This window comes from Hirundo rustica, chromosome 18, assembly GCF_015227805.2.
Source record: "Hirundo rustica isolate bHirRus1 chromosome 18, bHirRus1.pri.v3, whole genome shotgun sequence".
NCBI lineage: Eukaryota > Metazoa > Chordata > Aves > Passeriformes > Hirundinidae > Hirundo > Hirundo rustica.
This window is the reverse complement of record NC_053467.1, coordinates 4,709,315-4,727,834: the sequence shown is the minus strand read 5'-3', so window position 1 is coordinate 4,727,834 and position 18,520 is coordinate 4,709,315. Positions and strand designations below refer to the sequence as shown.

General features: G+C 57.4%; 2 protein-coding genes across 5 annotated transcripts in view; one reads left to right on the top strand and one right to left on the bottom strand.

Annotated features, from left to right (window-relative positions):
* Positions 1-4,683, top strand: part of TMEM94 (transmembrane protein 94) — a 50,216-nt gene extending 45,533 nt beyond the window's left edge. For all 4 annotated transcript variants that reach the window (XM_040081880.2, XM_040081881.2, XM_040081879.2 and 1 more), the window contains 3 exons: positions 596-689; positions 931-1,101; positions 1,934-4,683. In XM_040081880.2, the coding sequence (XP_039937814.1) occupies positions 596-689; positions 931-1,101; positions 1,934-2,006 (338 nt within the window). In that variant the 3' untranslated portion in view covers positions 2,007-4,683. The remainder of the gene's footprint in view (positions 1-595; positions 690-930; positions 1,102-1,933) is intronic.
* Positions 4,684-5,395: 712 nt separating this feature from the next.
* The window catches only part of CASKIN2 (CASK interacting protein 2), a 33,581-nt gene continuing 20,456 nt past the window's right edge, over positions 5,396-18,520 (bottom strand). The window contains 20 exon segments of the mRNA XM_040081877.1: positions 5,396-7,827; positions 8,058-8,376; positions 8,488-10,225; positions 10,227-10,636; positions 10,965-11,103; positions 11,323-11,424; positions 11,527-11,637; positions 11,855-11,949; positions 12,062-12,137; positions 12,596-12,717; positions 13,127-13,309; positions 13,535-13,652; positions 13,733-13,827; positions 14,108-14,216; positions 14,355-14,463; positions 14,664-14,794; positions 15,660-15,755; positions 15,885-16,030; positions 16,110-16,207; positions 18,089-18,140. Coding sequence (XP_039937811.1) covers positions 7,731-7,827; positions 8,058-8,376; positions 8,488-10,225; positions 10,227-10,636; positions 10,965-11,103; positions 11,323-11,424; positions 11,527-11,637; positions 11,855-11,949; positions 12,062-12,137; positions 12,596-12,717; positions 13,127-13,309; positions 13,535-13,652; positions 13,733-13,827; positions 14,108-14,216; positions 14,355-14,463; positions 14,664-14,794; positions 15,660-15,755; positions 15,885-16,030; positions 16,110-16,207; positions 18,089-18,140 — 4,346 coding nt within the window. The 3' untranslated portion in view covers positions 5,396-7,730.

Below are 18,520 nucleotides of genomic sequence, written 5' to 3'. Positions count from 1 at the left end.
AAGGGTCTCGGCTCCCTGTCCCTTATGTCCCATGGTGCTGGGCAGAGCCCTGTGTGTTGAGATGTCCAGGTGTCCAGTTCAACAGAAATGCTTCCTGATTTGATCTCCAGCTTTGCAGAGAGTGGGCTGCAGTACTTTCATGTCCCTCAGAGCACCGAGGCAAGGCAGGGGTGCATTGCCTGGCAGCTGTTTGGGAAACCCCAGGTGAAAGTGGAGCAAATGCTTGATCCTGTACAGACAGCCCTGGGTCTCTGGCTAAATCTCCCTGTGGGCTGGAGCTTTCCTCTGTTGCAGCCCTGGAACAAGGGCACACCTACCCCTGTCCCACTCCCCAGATCTGGGCCTTTGCCTGCTGTTCTAGCTCCCAGGCTGTGAACCAGCCTCACAGTGAGTAACTGTGTGCAGTACAACCACTGCCCTGCCCCCACCTGCATTCCGGGGACTTGGAATTGCTGTGAGGAGCCTGGCCTGAAAGGGCCTTGAATGGTAGGCTGGTTCCAGAACATGAACCCCATATCCCTTAGGGGTAACAGGTGTTGGTGTACCTTGTAAAGTGCTGTTTGTGTGATGCTAAATGATCCTCTTTTCCCTGCAGTGTTCATATCCATCACCCACGTCCATCGCACCAAGCCCCTGTGGAAGAAGAGCCCCCTCTCCAACCGCTGGTGGACGCTCACTGTGGCTGTTGTGTGAGTACCCCCAGGCCCTGGGGAGGTGTTCCGGGATGCTGGAGCAAGGAGGGCCCCAGACCCACTCCAGAGCCAGTTTGCTGGTGCTGAGGATAGTCAAGTACATGGCAATTGATCTCCACTGCTGAACTGGTGAAGGGACTCTGTTATGAGCATTTCATCTGGGCCTGAACCCTGATCTGCAGATCCTGGGAAGCTTGTCAGGTCTGCTGAGATTTGTTGTGTCTGTTTTTAATCTTAGAGTGCTGGGGCAAGTGGCACAGACTGTGCTGGACCTGAAACTCTGGGAAAACCTCAACTCTTCTTTGACCTTTAGCCACGTCTCCATCTCTCCGGTCTCATGGCTCCTGGGTTTTCTTTCTTTGGTCCTCGTGGTTATCATCAATGAGATTGTCAAGCTGCATGAAATCAGGTATGGGGGTTGTAGGGAGGATGGGGAGAAAGGGCTGAAGCCTCCCTCCAGCCTGGCCTTGAGCTGCAAAATATAATGATGCCACATGGAACAGGGTGGGGAACAAAAAGGAAAAGGAATTGCATTGTGTAAATCACCTGGCTATTGTGTGCAAGCCCACGTTCCACCTCCCAGGGAGGAAGCGCAGGGGAGGAAGGAGGGTCAGAGAAGGGCAGTGGCAGTGATTGGGAGCAGGAAGGGAGAACAAAAATTCCTTATCTCAAACCAAAGGGAGTGAGACAGCCAAGGTCTATGCAACACCAGTATGGAATTGGGGAGGGCTGTTTTCTCCATCTTGTCCTCTGAGGACAGAGGCATTGAATCACAGCAGAGGAAATGTGCCTTCACACAGAGCCTGGACTGTAGGATTCATTTTCATGGGAAATGGCTGAAGCCAAGAATGTGTAGCAGGCAAAGTGAGTGGCTGTTCTTCCTAGCACAGGGAGCAGCTGGAGCTGGGAGTCAACGTTAATGAACATTGATTCAGGAAATGGGCTGGGGAGGCAAAGCAGCGGGGATTACAGGGAGCCCTGATGGGGATAGACACCATCTCAGTTCCTGCAAAGAGCTTCTGGACCTCTCTGTGCTGTGTCTGGTGTCCCTGGAGATGGGATTTAGCTGGGTGGGGTAGGACTGAGACCATGGGTTGCCCTCTGGATTTGATTCCCCTCCCAGGCTTCCACAGTGCCCAGGCCAGGGGTTTCCCTGCTTCTTGGGGCTAGCGGCTCAGGAATGGCGGTGGGGCAGTCTTACCTTTCCCCTCTCTGCATACTGACTGTCCCTTCTTCTCCAGGGTCCGTGTCCGTTACCAAAAGAGGCAGAAGTTGCAGTTTGAAACCAAGCTGGGGATGAATTCGCCATTTTAAAAGCACCCAGCTGAAGTTCCCTGGAGCCAGGGCCAAACAGCCCCTGGGAGAGTGACTGCACCAAAGGCTCAGGGAGTTTTCCGTGACACACGCAAACCAGCCAGCCTACTGGCAAAACTACATCTGCACCTTCCTGGGGCCCCAGGCGGGGATCCCCCCGTAGGTATGCAGCCCCTTCCCAGCCTGCCAGGTACCCTTACAGGAACCTGCAAGCTCTGGTGCCTGTTTAGGATGCTCTTCCTTTATTTATTTATTACTAGAGATATTTGTTAGTATCATGGTGATGCTAAAATGAAGCGGCTCCTTTCCTCTTTGTGAGCACATGGGTTTCCTGGGCCTGGCAGGAGAATCTGGGACCAGTAGGGCTGCTGAAGCAGGAAATCTCAATTGAAACCGTTTTGGTTTTCCATCTCTGCCTGCTCTCCGTGTGTGCATGCCTGTGCATGCCCTCCCCTCCTCCCTGCCCTGTGTCCCGGGGCAAAGGAGCAATCCCTCTTGCAGTCTCAAGAGTGCTGGGAGCAGTTCCTGAGGGGACAGTGGGAAGGGTCTCTGGACAGCCGGGCTTGGCCAGCCCTGCCCTCTAGTGTCGTTGTCACAGTCATGTGCTGGCTGTGTCAGAAGAGGGATGAGACAGAGCTTTGGGAAAAGCTGCCTGTGATCCTCTGGTCTGGTGCAGAGGGAGGGCAGCTCTGCCTGCCTGCAGGGAGCCAGCATGGCTCAGCTTCCTGCAGCCTTGTTGAACCAGCTTTTATCTTCTTTAACAACCCCCAGAGAGGTTTTATAGCTGTTCTCCTGTTTGTGATCCAAACTGCTGTCCTGCTTCAGTAATATGCCTGCTCAAGAAAACCACAGCTCGAGATAAAGCCTGAGCCCTGACTATCCCACCCTAGAGGGAGGGGATGTCTTTCCAGGCAGGATATCTGCAACTTGCAGTTGTGACTAATACAGAGCTGCTGAATGACTCCTTTCCCAATCCCAGGATTGTATTGCATCCAGTTCTTGCTCCCCAAGGCACGGGGAACCCCCCTCCCCCCAATCATGTCTGTCTGTGATAGTGCTGGGAAGTCTCTCCCCTCTGTGCTAATGCCTTCACACAGAACCACAGAATGGTTTGGGTTAGAAGGGGCCTTAAAGCTTATCTTGTTCCACCTCCTGCCATGGGCACTCAGCCATGGGCAGAGACACCTTCCTGTATCCCAGGATGCTCCAAGTTCTGTCCAACCTGACCTTTAACAATTTCAGAGATGAGGCAGCCACAACCTCCCTGGGCAACATCTGCTCAGTGTTTTTCTGGAGGTCTCTTCGTTTGCCTTGGGGGGACCCTCCCCTGAGGGCTGCAGCAAACCATGACCTGCCCCAGTGCAACACACAAGCTCCTGAGCTCTGACCAGACCCCATCTGTACTGGGAGCACTGGTCCCACTGTGGGCTGACAGCCAAGAGCCACACAGGAGCACACAGGCTTGGCTACCAGAATATTTGCAGCTCATGGAGATATTGACTAGTTCTAAACACTGACTAAAGCTGGTAAATCCTGGCCCTGTTTTTGGTCCCAGCATTAACACTACAATATTTGCCTGTTATTTCCTCTTTTGTATCCGAGATTAACAAGTGGCAGCTGGTCCCTCTGGGCAGGCAGGGAGCTGGCTGCAACCCCCAAGCTCTGCCCTGCTGCTCCACCTTGTCTTCCTCACTTTTCAGCATAACCAGAGAGCACGGACTGAGTGTCTCTAAGCAATACCCACAACCTGCTGTGGGGCTGGTAGAGGAGCAGAGCTGGGTACAGCCAACCCCTGAGCTCTGGGGACACACTGAGGATGCTGGAAGGGTGCAGCTGGGGGTGTTCCAAGCCCTGGACTCAGTTCCTGCAGCTGGGGGGTGGATGTGGAGATCCCATGCTGGCAGAATTGCATGGGATAGGGAGCCAGCAGTTCCCTGGGGAAGCACAGAGCTCTTCCCCTGCACCACAGCAGTGTCTGCCCACCTTTTCCAGCCAGGCTGGACTGTGCCCTCACTCCCCTGGCACCTGCAGGGCTCAGGGAGAACATGCTGCACCTTTCTCAGCCTCAATTCACTAAATGCTAGCTCCAGATCTGTGACACCTGGCCCCTGAGAAGTCAGCTTTCCTTACTGATGCCAGGGTCAGGGTCACAAGTGGGATATCAGCTCCTCTGTGGCTGAGCTGAGCTGGAGTCAGAGGCAGCACAGAGCTGCTCACTGCTGTCCCAGCTTTCCCCCACCCAGATCTCAGCTCTTGCCCTGTGCCATGAACTGTTGTAGGTATTAAAAGACAGCAGATTCCAGGAATTCCTGCTGGCCACACCTTCCTCTGGGGGCAGCACCTTCAAGGCTTCCTCCTCTAGGTGATCACAAATGTTTATTTTCCTGCACCCTCCTTCCCCAGCTAGACTTGGAGGGAGCTAAAGTGTATGAATGGAGCCTTTAGGATGGTCTTGCCAGTGCCACCCTTCCCTCAGGCTGTTGAAGTGTCTAAGGGTCAGAGTGCACGGCTTCAGAAGGAAATTTCCTACATCAAGATGTTTTTAAATGCTGTATATTTTATATTAAAATTTTTGGGATGTATGTAAAAATATTTCATTTGTATTAAAGCTTGTAAATTGTATAAAAAAGGAAAAAAAAAAAGAAACAAACCCAGACCCACAAGCATCCAGTATATGAATGGCAATAAATGATTGTCTTGGATAACACACACAAGAGTTGGGAACGAGTTTGCACCTGGCAAAGGAAGGAGGTAAAAATGTCTGTGGCTGCTGGGGTCACAAGGTGTGATTTTCCTGTTGTAGGGACACAGCCTGAGAGCTTGATACTCCTGGGATCCAGTTCTGGCCTTTTTCCCACTTTCTGCTCAGCTTTGGGTAAATCTGTCCATCTCTGAAAGCCTCTTCCTACAGAGTAAGTTTGCCTAGCTGGTGGTTTCCTGGATCCCAGGCGCTGCTTCAGTTGAGGCTGGCAGCACAGTTTGAATCCCTCTGCGTGGGTGGAAGGTCAGGGTGAACTGGAAGAGGTACTGGAGACAAGCAGTGGTGGGATTAGGAGGCCTGGGCTGCTTGTCCTGAGCAAAGCAGGCACTGGGGTGACTGTGCAGGTAGGAGGAGGAAGGAATGCTCTGCCTGGCACATGGGGATAGCGGAGGTGGCACAGGGGCAGGGCTGGGCACTGGGACACCAGTGCTGTCACCACGGTACTGCCGTGGTGGCGAGACTCACACTGAACATTAACCTCACAGGAAGTGACTGGAACTCACCAGGGGAGATTATCTGAGAAACCCTGGAACACTCAAGGGACAGGGTAAAGCTGATCCACAAGGGACATCAAACAGTGGGAGACAAGCTTGTGCCATTCGACACAAACGACACAACTAGGGAAAACTATCAAAAGGGTAAAATATGCCCCACTATTTAATAGAATTTAGTCTTAGTGGATGTTAGTGGAAAACAAAACACATGATTAACACAAACAGAGCAGATGGTTTAAAATCTGTTGTCAGTCTGGTGATTACACGGGCTATTTTTTCCCCTCACTGTCTCGCTGCACAGAGCAGGTGCAGCTGGGGTCAGTTAGTCCCGGTTGCAGTGTACATAACTTACACACCATACAGTAGCTTGAAAATAGAGATCTAGAGCTCAAAAAATAGGCATTCTTCTGCAAAATCAAATGTTCAGTTCCCTTACTGACAATGAGAGCAGCGTTGTGCTGCCCTCAGGTGGCTCAGACAGTGGCAGCTCCACCCCAGTGTCCTCTTATCCCTGACCCAAGACTCGCAGTTCTGGTTAGTAAATATATAGAATAAATCACATTTAAAATATATACATTGGCCTTTAAAAAAAACACATTTACAGTTTATCAACATCAGAAAAAAAATTACTGGGTTTGTCCCAGGTTGACTTGTGAGAGTAAAAATCAGTTTTAAAAGGTTTCTTCGAACCTCTTTATAAAGTGCCACTGGTTGTAGCTATTTGAAACCATCATGTCCGTGACGTGGCACTCAGACACAGGCAGTGGATACACTCAGTGTGGGACAGAAATCAGAGCCAAGGAAGAAGTGTCTTACCCGCCTCACACTGACCTCAAGTCTCGGACAACAATGGGATTTTAGGTTTTTTCCGGGCTTTTTGTCTTTGCTCAGAAACCAGGCTGGCACCTCCTGCCTGGCCAGCCCTCAAGAGCAGAGACCCTCAGGAATGTTCAGGTGGGCTTTGCTGCCCTTCCCATGCAGCAGCACAAGGGGCTGCAAACAGTCCAATCCAGCTGCAAACTCCCAACAGGACTGGGATGCAACTGCCTTCTCAACCACCTACTCCCTCTCCAATGTGGTTTTCCACCGGTGATTTTTTTTTTCTCTCCAAAAAGGAAAGACGTGGGATTTTCTTTCCCTTTGTTTGGAATTTTTGTAGCAAATGGCACTTCAGCACAATCTTGGGCTCCCTTCTGGTGCTCCGATGCTTTCATTTGCTTGGCATGCCGAGCGCCAGCCAAGTTCGGGGCTCTTGGACATATTTAGCCATGCACTACTGAGCAGATCCTGCGAGAGAAATCTGTCTCGGAGCGATGCAGCCGCTCCTCCCGCCTGGATGCAGAGAGCCGTGGCCGCATCCAGCGCGCGGGAGCTGCTCCCGAGCCCAATCCCCCGGTGCATCCGGGGTCAGCTCCCCCGCTGGGCTGCAGAGCCGCGGGGAAGGATCACGTCCCAAACGCTGCTACTGTTGAACAATGCTCACGGCGGGGTTTGTGCCAGCAGCTCCCCGCAGGGAGGGGCACTGGGAAAAGGGACTGTTTCCTCCCAAAAAAAGGGATAAGGGAGGGGAGAAAAAAAAAAAATCTAAGAAGCGTTAATCATGCTGCTGCCGCACTCTGTAAGGATCAGGGTAGGGGTTTGCGTAGGCACGGCGTTGGCAGAGGGCAAACTCCATTGAGCAGCATGATCCAGACGGACTGGCCCAAATTCCCCGGTTTTTGGCACTGCCATCACCATCCTCGTCACTCTGGGAAGGGGCAGGAAGGCTCCCATGTCCGGCAGGGCCGTGGCGGAGCATCCGCTGCTCTGCACGCTGTGCCAGCCCCCTCTTCAGGGGTCTGTGGGTCCCACTGGAGGGATTTCGATCCACTTGGATTTCACGCTGCCTGACACAGACGCGTTTGGAAAAGCAGCAAATAAAGCAGAAAGGTTCCTTCTCGTTCTGCAAGCTGCCAAATTGCGACAAGCCCTGTCTTCTTTTAGTGCTGTCAGGCCTGGCCGGGGCTGCGGCTGCACAGTGAATCGCCAGCTCAGTGCCGGCTGCCCGGGGAGGTCTCTCCTGTGACACATTGTTGGCAGGGGATAAATAATAAGAGGCAGGACTCGACAATGCAGTGGGGAAAGAGAAAGGTCCCTTGTGGAGGCTCCTCAGCTCTGTGCAAGGGAGCAAGGGCTTCTCCGTGGCCTGCAGGACTGCATGTGCAGCCCCTGTGGGCTCTCCTCCTGCAGCCAGTCTGGTGGGAAATGCCTGACCCCCTCGGAAACCGGCCCAAGGCCACGCTGTCACATCTGACACAGAGCCAGGGGTGGGCAAGGAGGGCAGCTTTGTTCCCAGCCGCAGTGCAAAGTGTGGGGAGGGGCGGCTGGAGAGACCTGCAGGCACCGCTCGGTTCCGGATCCGCTCTTCCCCCATCAGGAGGGGCGCTGGTGGAGCAGCCGGAGGTGGGGAGGGGAAGGAGGGAGCAAGCTTCAGTCCAGCATTGCATCCAGCTGGTCGGCCAGGTCGTCAAACATGTTGCTGATGTCTTCCAAGATGTTCTTGGCCGAGTGCACGGTCCCAGGGTGGCTGGGGAGGAAAGGGAGAGAGTCAAAGCCTTGCTCAAAGGCTGCAGCTACTGTTGGGGAAGGTTTGGCCAGGCTGGATCCGACCCAGCAGCAGGAGCTCAGCACGGAGCTGGGCTTGAGCGTGTGTGACCTGTGTGGTGCAGGCATGACGTGCCCGTGCACAGTCCTCCTGCCCTCCCTGGAACTTTCCCAATCCCACCTCGAGGGGCCCAGCCCCAGCATTTTCCTCACCTCTCTGCCTCCTCCACTGTGATCTTCTTCTCGGCTGCCTGCAGCGTGGCAGCCAGGCTGGAGTTGGTCTGCTCCAGCCGCTGCTGGGCCAGGGTGGCCCCTGGGGCAGATGCCAAAGGCTTTGCTGATACCTTGCTGCCCGTTTCCAGTGTCAGCGAGCCGGGATTGGGCAGGGACCCGATCACATCTGGCACTGCCTCAGTGGCCGCCCAGGGAGCGACAGTGTGGCGGGAGGGCTGCAGCACCTGCTGGTAGATGGTCTTGGGTCCAGAGAAGACGAGCTTGGTGGATGCCACAGAGGTGTGCTTGGCAGGGACATCTGCAAAGGAAAGGGCCTTGTGGTAGGTGGTGGCACAGGTCCTCCTCACCTCCCACACCAACACGGGAGGGAGCCCCACCACCTTGGAGACAACTCCACAAGCCCCCATACCTGGAGTGGGTGTCCTCACCACAGCCGTGCCAACCAGCTCTGTGGGGCTGGGGGCTTTGGTGGGGCTTGGGGCCTTCTTCATCCCTTTTTCCAGCGACAAGATGCTTTTCTCTATCTCAGCAATCCTGAACTCCACGCTGTCATCATCAAAGGCATCCCCGGCCAGCGTGGGCCGTGGTGCCGATGCCGGGGCGGGAGGACCCGCGATGCTCACGGCTTGGGCCTGGGCATACTGGGGTGTGGGGGTGCCCCCCGCCTCCGCCTGCCCTGCCATGCTGAACGCCTTCAGCACCGCCTGCAGTGGCTCCCGCTCCCTGAAGCGTGGTCGGCGCTTCACAGTGTCTGACTCAGTGAGGTTGAACTCGAGCACGGGCGGCTCCTTGGTCACAGCGGGGGCTGCTGGCTCCTTCCCGGTAGAGCCCTGGGGCTCTGCCGCCTGGGAACCAGGCTCCGTGTCCGGCATGGCTGCGTCAGCCTTGGAATGCCCGCTGGGCTTTGGCCGCTGCTTGATGGTTAAATTGCCTTCTTCTGCAAAGGGGATGCACTCACTGGAGCTGTTCTGGGACGATGAAGAGGCAACCCCTGGCTTGGCCTCCTCCTCTGTGTCTGAGCAGGCATCCTCCTGCTCACCTTGTGCAGCCACTTCTGTCATAGGAGCACTGGGCTCGCTCACTGTCCGTCTCCGTGGCTTGCCGCTCTCAAAGGGGTCCCTGCTGCCATTAGAAAGTGTGGCACTGCTGGCATCACCGCCATCGTGGGACACCTCACCCACATCTGCCCGTGGGAGACAGTCCTGAGTCAGGTGCAGCGGTTTTGGGGCCAGGAGGGGCTTGGACGGACTCACACCTGGCGTTCCCTCCAGCGCAGCCGCCAAGCTCTTCACTGTTCTGCCACGGCTAGCATCACTGGGGGTGGCACCCGCATCAACCACGTCCTGAGGGGCTGTGGGCTGCCTCTCGGGGCTGGGGGGCTGCTCGCCGTCTGCCTCGGCAGCGAGGGCACTGGACACGGAGCTGAGGCGCTTGGGAGGCGGCGGCGGAGGGCCCTTGCGCTTGGCCCGGATGGCGAAGGACTGGCTGCGGGTCACCTTGGCGTCGGCCTGCAGACAGGCCCGCGGCATCTGGCTGCGGCCCGGCCGCCGCGTCAGCGTGGCGTAGGAACCCAGGGTGCTGCTGGGGGCCCCCTCCTCTTCCTCCTCGTGCTCCCCATCCGACAGCGCGTAGCGGTTCAGGCTGTGCGAGCGCTTCTTGTGTTTGAGGCCTTCGCCGCCGTTGTGCTGCTCCCCGGCCGCGGGGGCTGCGCTGGGTGGCTCCGTGGGGCCGCACTGGCTGTGCAGGTAGGAGAAACCTTTCTGGGCTGATGTCTGCAGGCTGCTCTTCTGTCCAGGGGAGATGGAGGGGTACGGGTGTGCCAGGGCCTTGGGCTGCTCTGCTCCCAGGACGGACGGGGCCGTTGGGGATTTCAGGGAGACGTGTGGGTACATGAAGACGTAGGGGGCTGTTCCCTTGCTGGGAGTCTGGGGAGGAGTACAGGGAGTGACTGCTGGAGTCCCGGATCCTTTCTGAGCCAGGGGCCGGGCGTACTGGTCCGTGCCTTCGGGCAGGTTCCTCTCCTTGAGAGGGCTGCCCCCGCTGCCGTTGGCAAAGCCGTTCAGCCCCTCGGGGGACACAAGCTTCCCATAGGGCTCCGGGCTGGGCCGGCCTGGCAGGCTGGCTGGGCTCTCCTTGCTGCGGGGGGGGTGCACAGGACTGCCCACTGCTGCTGCTGCTCTCGCCGCTGCCCAGGCTCTCCTGAGAGGGGCTGGAGAGGCGCCGGGACAGCACATTGTCCTGCGAGTGCCCTGAGCCCCGCGAGCGTACCCCGATGCTCTCCTGGCTCCGTGACATTCCCTGGCTGCTCTTGATGCCGAGTGTGTCATGGCAGCTGTTGGACATAGCGGTCTGGAGCTCATAGCTGAGCTCGCTGTCCTGGAAGGTTGTCATTTTGGGCGTGTGTGGGGACTGACACTCCCCGTTCTCCAGCGACTCAATGGTGACAATGTCCAGGGAACCGGGGACTTTGCGTCTTGCCAGAGTTGCTTCTGCTTGGTTGAGGCTTTTGCGGAGGTCTCTGAGCTTCTTGACAGCCAACATGATCTTCTTCTGATGGCCTGCAGGAAGAAAAAGGACACTGGGTCAGCTCCAGCCCCCAGGGCTTGTTTCTAGGCCAAGGAGAGTAGTAGTTATGTCACACACTGGGGCAAAGGCCTTGGGGTTATCTAAACCCTACCTATGGGAGAAGACAAACTACTGTTGGCATCTACCTAGCTGGGCCCAGCTCCAGCTGGCCAAGGACAGTTCTTAGGGACTGCCAGGAACTGGCCTTTCCGGTACTCAGGACACGCCTGCACCTCCCAGCCTGAGGGAGAACGGGGCGTGGGGACCTGGGTGGGAAACTTGGCTGCCCTGGGCCACCACAGCATGGCAGGAGAGACTCACCCAGCTTGTTGATGCCAATCTCTTGCAGATCCTCCCATGTCAGGTCCGTCACGATGGTGATGGAATCGTAGCCGTTGTTCACCAGCTTTTTGTGGTACTGGGGCAACCCGATGGCACTGAGCCAGTCCATCAGGTCAGCCTGGAAAGAGCATGGAGCCACTGCCATGAGCATCAAGGAATGGACAGCACCTTCAGCATCCCTCCCTGCCCAGACTGTTTTTAGGGTGTCTCTTGACTGCTTTAATCCAGCCAAAGCTATTCACTCACAGACCCCATCCTGTCCTATCCTGGGGTCAGAGAGCTCTGAGAAAAGACCTGAAGAAAGGGGGTGACCAAAGCCTCAGTGCCAGGGACTCACCGGGATGTAGTTGGGCAGCCACTCAGCAATGCTGAGCTGCCCGATTTCTGTGGAGATCTTTTTCCTGTGGCCTGGTTTGGTCACGCCAATGGCTGTCAGATCCTAAGGGGAGCAGAGTGGGGCCGTGGTCAGCAGTGGCTCAGGGAGCTCAGGGCAGTGTGTACCCACTGCTGGCAGCTCTGCTGGGGGAAGGACCTGCCTCACCTCCGGGGTCATGCGGCTGATGGTGGGGACGTCGTAGCCAGCGTTGAGGAAGTTGACAGTGTACGACTCCAGCTGGAACTCACGCAGCCAGTTGTAAATGGCTTCTGCATCCTGGGGAGAGGACAGAACACAGAACAGCCCATGATGGTGGCTGCAGGGGCTGGAAGAACCTGGCTGCTCCAGGCAAGATGACAAGATCTCCCTGGGCAAGACTCACTTGTGTCCTGAAGACCCAGTTCCCTGTGTACCTGCTGCAGTGAGAGCTGGGCTGAGTGCCCCAAGCATGGCCCTTCCACCCAGCACATCATCCCCCAGTTGTTCCAGTTACCTTCCCCTCGAGGAGCTGCTCAGGACGCAAGAACTGGTGGGAGAAGACCCTGTCTCCAGGGGGGCAGCTGCTGGGGGTCTGGAGGCCCTGCGGCCCTGGCAGAAAGTAGAGAGGAAAACTGTCACAGGGGCATTTGAACAGCAAACAGCCCCTAGGGCTGCGGGGACAGCTGTCCCCAAGGCCCCATGGAGTTGGGACAGCCCTCACCTGCTGGGGAGGTCCCATTGTGTGGCTCTGATCCCAAAAGGTGTTGCTGGAGGTTTTCACCGGTGGAGGGCAGAGGCTGAAGGAGAGGAGGAGTGAGTGGTGGAAGGACTGAACTCTGGAAACCAGCTTTGTCACACCCCCAGGAGCAGAGTGGGGGTCCCCATGCTGGGCTGCTGGTCATAGCTTCAACCAGCAACAGGCTGGCCCCAGCAGGATCTGGGCAGGATCTGTGCACGATTTGGCTCAGGGCCTTTTATTATCCTCTAGGTGACACAGCACATGATTGAGATGCTGCGTGATACCAGCCACAGCCTCCAGCTCCACTCAAAAAGTGCAGCTGTGATTTGGGGAACAACTGGGGTCCCCCCAGGAGCATCTCTGCTGAGCCCTGGCAGCAAGTAGGTGTTTGGTGTAGGATACTCAGCTCCAGCAGCTCCTCCTTTGCCACGAGAGGGCATGGAAGGGGATGGGGCTCCGTCTCCAGCCTGAGCCAGCACAGGGAAGCAGCACAGGGGAGCAGGGGGTGGTGCCTACCCTGGCATTCTCAATGAGGATGCTGGTGCTCTGCCCATTGGTGCCCTCGGTGCTCTGGCCGCTGCCGGCGCTGCGGATGCTGCCGATGCTGCCCTCGCTGCCCACGCTGTTCCTGTCTCCTGCTGCTTGGGGCAAGTAGGGAGCCCGTGAGCAGCTCCCCAGGATCGGGGGTGACACAGGGCACAGAGGTCCCCAGCAAGGACCTGTGTGCCAACACACTGACGCCACTGATCTCCCACAAGATCCCTCTAGCCACAGACAATGCATCAGTTCCCTCCCGCCTCCCAGCACACACAGCACAGACAGGGTGACCTGGGCTGGCAAGGGACACACAGAGGGCTGAGACACAGGGAGAGAAGGGGCTGCTCTAAGGGCTTCCCAAAACTCTCTTTTCCTGCATCTGCTCCATCTCATCTGGCTACTTTCCCATGGAGAGGTGGAAGGACAGTCTTCCCCTGAGCCCCTGCCCAGGCAGGGCTGGGAACAGGGGAAGGTCCCCAGCCCCTCTCCCTCCCCAGGTGCTCCCCTGACCTGAGCTGTCAGGACCTGGGGCTGTCCGGGTTAGGGTGAGGTGACCAAAGGCTGCTGGGCCGCTCGGGGCTGCCGGGTGTGGACCCTCATCGGGGAGGTGCTGCAGCCCCCCAGGGGGGGCCGGGAGGGCTCCAGGGGGACCCTGGCGCTGCTGCGCGGGTGCCACACGGGGAACAACCATGCCTGCATTCAAAGACAAAACACACGTGGTCAGAGCTCATGCAGGAGGCAGGTACGGGGGGGAGAGCAGAGCCACAACCCCCAAAGCAGTATCCCAACCATGCTGACAGGCCCTTAGTCCATCTCTTCCCCCCTAGCTAGCCAGGGCTACAGGGCCTGTCCGACAGGAGGTGCTGGGAAGGCTGGCAAGGTTTCTCACAGGGGACTGTCCCCAGCATGGCCACTGACCTGTCCGCTTGCTGATGACTTCAGCAATGGAGGGGGGGAAGTACCCGACGCGGTCGGTGCCTTTCTGAGCATCGTGGATGTGCCCCTTCCATCGGCCATCTGGATGCTGCTCCAGGACCTGCCATGGGCCAAGAGGGATGGGGCTGGTACCCAGGGCCATGGTGGGGCAGGGGGATGGGGAGCAGAGAGCAGCCTCACCGTGATGACGTCTCCTGCTCGGACATTGAGAGCAGTTGGGTCATGGAGGTTCCAAAAATCCTTCAAAGCTCGGACCTTCAGGATTCCTGATGCCTCTGAAGGCAAGGGACAGAGGAAGAAAGAAGGTGCCAGAGCGCAGGGAGGAAAGAGAGGAGTCCAGGGAGGGCATAAGGAGGAGAAAGCAAGAGCAAGGAGAGCAGAGAAGAAAACATTAATACTGCAGAAAGGACTCATTCCCCAGACACTGTCCCACATGTAAGATGAGGGCACATGTGAGAAGTGACTGGGATGCTGGCACTGATTTAAGCTGCTCAGGAGGAGCAGGGACCCAGGCTGGTCCCAGGGGAAAGAAGCCCCTCTCAGTGCCATCCCCACCTCTCAACAGCTGCTTGATGTCCTTGCTGGCGTGCGAGGTGGTGAACTGGTTGACGATGTCCAGCGCTGTCTGGTTGTAGGTGTTCCTGATGTTCACGTCGACACCGCCCTGCCCAGGAGGAGACACGGTCAAGGCCGGATCCCACACTGCCCGCAGACCCAAGGGAGGCAAGGGCCCGAGGAGAAGGGCTGCTGGGTGACTGCCAGGGGCTGTCTCCCCACACAGCCCTGTCCCCACCGCGCTCACCTCCAGCAGGAGCCGCACCACCTCTGTTTTGCCGTAGAGTGCAGCCTCATGCAGGGCTGTGCCTGTCTTTGTCTGCTTGTTGATCTCGATCCCGGCCTTCAGCAGCTGCCTGGTAGGAAGGAGGGAGAGGCATGAATGGCAGGACATGGACATCAGGGCCAGGCACTTGGCTGCTTTACGATGGCAAGGGGACAACACCTTGCACTTGCTTTGGGGATGAGGGGCTGAAGTCTGCAGGAGGAAGGTGTGCTTGGGAGGAAGCGGGACTGAAGCCATGATGGGTTTTTCCAGCATAAGGCAGGGAGTTACCTGATGATCTCCTTGTGCCCATTCTTGGCTGCCAGGTGCAGTGGAGTGGTGTAGTTGGGGTCAGTGGCATCCTTGGATTGTCCCTCCAGCAGGGCGACACACAGATGGCTGTTCAGAAGCAGCTGGGCCACCTGCATGAGACAGTAGTAAGCAATGGGGTGCAGGTACCACCACCTGCACCCTCCTAGTGAGGGTCTCATCCTTGGGACCAGCCCACCACACCCCATCCTGCCACTCCCTTCCATCCACAGCCCAGGCTTGGCTGGAGCTGGACAGTGCTTGGCATGGTCACACTGTCGTGAGGGGCTCTAAAAGGTCACAACAGCCAGAAATAGTCTTCCCATAATCGGGCTTCTCAGACCAAGCCCTAAAAACCTCCAGCCTCTCCAGCCCAGAGCAACTCTCAGCATCTCAGGGCAACCAAGTAGCATAGAGGAGTTATTTTTATTGACCTGTTTATAGCTGCAGACATTAAAGATACTCCAAAAATGGAAATATCCCCCTGGTCACCTCCCAGTGGGGCACAGAAGTCTGGCTGGCTGTGCTCCAGCCCAACCCAGTGGTGCTGGCTGGGCAAGGGTCTCCCACAGCACGGTGTGGCCCTGTCCCCAAGAACTGTGCTGAGGACCTGGAGCAGGGCTGGATGCTCAGAGCTTGCTGCGATTAGCCAGCTCAGCCTATCCGTGCTTAACCGTGAGCAAAGCTGGGGTGGGTGGGGGAAGGCTGTGGAGAACTGGGAGCAACGACTCCTGGCTTCAATCCCAGTCTGACACTGCCCTGCTGTGAGGTCAGGGGCAAACCCCACAGCTCCCAGGTTCAGGATCTAGCTGTGTTTGGCCACAGGAAGAGGCAGGTGCTGCTTGTCAGGCTCTGAGTCTCATGGTGGAGGGAGAACAGTTGTGGCCAGACCCCACAGTTTGCTCCTGAAGGAGCCAGTGGGCTCCAGAGCTGCCCCTGGAGAAGCCCTTGGTGCAGAGCAGAACCCACAGCACCAACCTTCAGCCGTCCAAACTCGCAGGCCAAGTCCAGCGGGGTTTTCTTCGCCTTGTTGATGAGGCACGGGTTGGACTGGTGCTGGAGCAGCATCTCCGACTGCAGGGGAGCAACACGGTGCAGGGGCTCAGCATCACCCTGCAGCCTCCCTCCCACCCGGCATGGCAGGGTTTGCCCCCAGCCAGAACCCCAGGGAGGGTACATGGGTGGCTCTGGGCTCTCACTTACCACCTCGTAGTGGCCATACTGAGCCGAGAGGTGCAGCGGGATCTGCCCATCCAGCGAGGCCATGTTGACGGAGGCGGCGGCGCGGAGCAGCACCCGCACGGGCTCCACGCGGCCCTGCCACGCCGCGTAGTGCAGGGGCCGCATCCCTGCGGGCAGCGGGGTCAGCAGGGCCGGACACAGCCCCCGGGGCCGCAGGGGCCGTGCCTGTGGGTCACCCCCTCTTACCGTTGCTGTCTTTGATGTCGACAGTGGCCTGCGCCTCCAGCAGCAGCGAGATGAGGTCCAGGCTGCCACCCAGGGCTGCGTGGTGCAGTGCTGAGAACCTGCGGCACAAGGTAGGCCTCAGCCCGGCCCCAGCCCCACTGTGCTGTCCTCACAGCCACCTCCCCCGAATGGGGACATGGGCTGAGGGCTGGGATTGTCACTGGCTGCTCGTGGCTACATCCTCCACAATTCCCCACTCCCAGTGCCTCAGATTCCCCATAGCAATGAAAACATTGAAAAATCCCTCCAAGCTGTCCGTGCCCCAGGGCTCAGTGAGAGATCCAGGCACACTGTGTACCTTTGGAAACCTCGGGGAGAGGAGTCCCTCACTTCATGCCCTCTTTTGGGGGAAACAGGCAGGATGGAGAGAGATGCATCTCCCCTCCACACAGAGCAGCCAGGCAGCCCCAACGCTGCTCACAGCATCCAGCAAACACATCAGCCCTGTGGCCACTCCTGCCCCCTCTGCCAGCTGCCCCCTCCCCATGCCAGCAGGGCTGCCAGGAGCCCATGGCAGAGCGTGGGAGGCCGCCAGTAATGAAAGAGCCCAGTGTCTTGGGGCTGTGAAAGGGGCCTGTCTGCCTGGCGCTCCCCCTGAGCCGTCACGTGAAGGGCCAAGGCCAAGCAAGGGGTCCCTGTGCCACTGGGGATTAGCCCATGAGCCGCTCCAACTGACATGGGGGACTCCTGACATGGCTCTCCTCTCGATCTGCAGTCCCAGAGCATCCCCAAATCCCTGTGCAAGTCTCAGCACTGCAGGAGGGACACTAACCCCAGCAGAGAGGATTGCTCCCTCCTCCAGTACACCCACCATGTCCCTGAGACACAGCAATACCTCTGCCACAAAGTCTGAATGTGGGGGGGTACAACATCCCCCCAGAGCAACCCTGTGGGGTCCCACTCTGCCCTGCACAAACCCACACTCACCCGCCCCATCCTCTCCAAGCCCTAAGCAAGGTGATGCCAAGGACACCACCAGCACCATGGCTCTCCCAGGATGCACACTGCCACTCCCATGCTCGAGTCTCAGCTCCCCATCATCCCCTTCCTGTGCCCCGGCAAAACTCGACACCCTGCCCGTATCCCTAGGGCAGGGAATAGACCCTTTACCCCAGTTCCCACCATCAGCCCTCCTGGAGCTGCCCAAGCACAAACCCTGTGCCTTATCAGAGTCAGATCATTGCTTCTATTATTAAGTCCTTTTTCTATTAAGCTCCATCTGCACAGTATTATTTTGAGACGGAGCCATCCTGCACGTTCCCAACCCCCCACTGGCCTGTTAGCACTCATCAAGGAGACCTCTTCCTACAGAGTCCTCCAAAAGAAAACATGTAGAAATTAGGTACAACTACAGCACATAAAAACAATGCTAATGACTGACAGGTCAGAGTTAATTCAATAAGAATAATGCGCTTATTTATTTATGGGCCTTTGTGGTTTCTTTAACTCTCAGTACCCAGCTTATTAAGTACTTGGATTTTGGAAGTGATGAGCTACACAAATATGCTGTGGTCACTTGGCAACCTCATATTTTCTTTCTCTAACTCCCCCCAAAACAATGGGGTTTTGCTTTTGGGATATTAAACAGAGGCATGAGCAAGTGTAGGGGCTGAGGCTGGCTGGGTGCTCCTCTGGGCTTCAGCCAGGGGGACACGGGCACTGGTTGGACATGCTGCCATCCCTATTCAACCCCATCCCTACAGAGGGGCACATACAAGGGATTTATGAAGGATTTTCAGGAGGGATTGAGCACAGCCCTCAGCTTAGATATAGGCAGGCATTGGCTCTGCCTGTGCAGGGCTTGCCCTGGCTCTGGGATGTTGGTGTATTCTCCAGCTCCCCTGGAAAGCTGTCCTGAGCTGCAGGATGGACTGGATACCGGGGAGAGGAGCCCACCCGGGCTGGCAGCAGCACCCAGCACCCTCCAGGGGAGCACTCACCCGTCCGCATCCTGGTAGTTCACGTTCAGGCGCTTGGCAGATCCCAGGAGCTCTGCAGAGACAAGAGGTGAAGGTCAGGGCAGGAGGCAGAGCCTGCAGACCCCCGGGCCCCGACATGAACCCCATCCCACAGCCACACCCACCTCCCAGTGCGCAGAACAGCGCCTGGCCCATCCCGGGGGTCTCTCCTCTACTCTCCTCTGCCTCCACTTTCACCTCCACGAACCCTCAGTGGGCTGACCCAGCTCAAGATTAGCAGTTTCCTCCCTCCATCTCTCCTGCCCCATCCATGTGTGCCCCCAGGATGGGTCGGACCCCGCAGTTCCCTCCACCGTGGCTTGGCAGAACAGTGAGCGCTTCCCTCCTCTTTATAGGCACTGACACCCCAAAACTGCTGAGTTGGGCCATTTTGCCCCCCACTCGCTCCCTGTG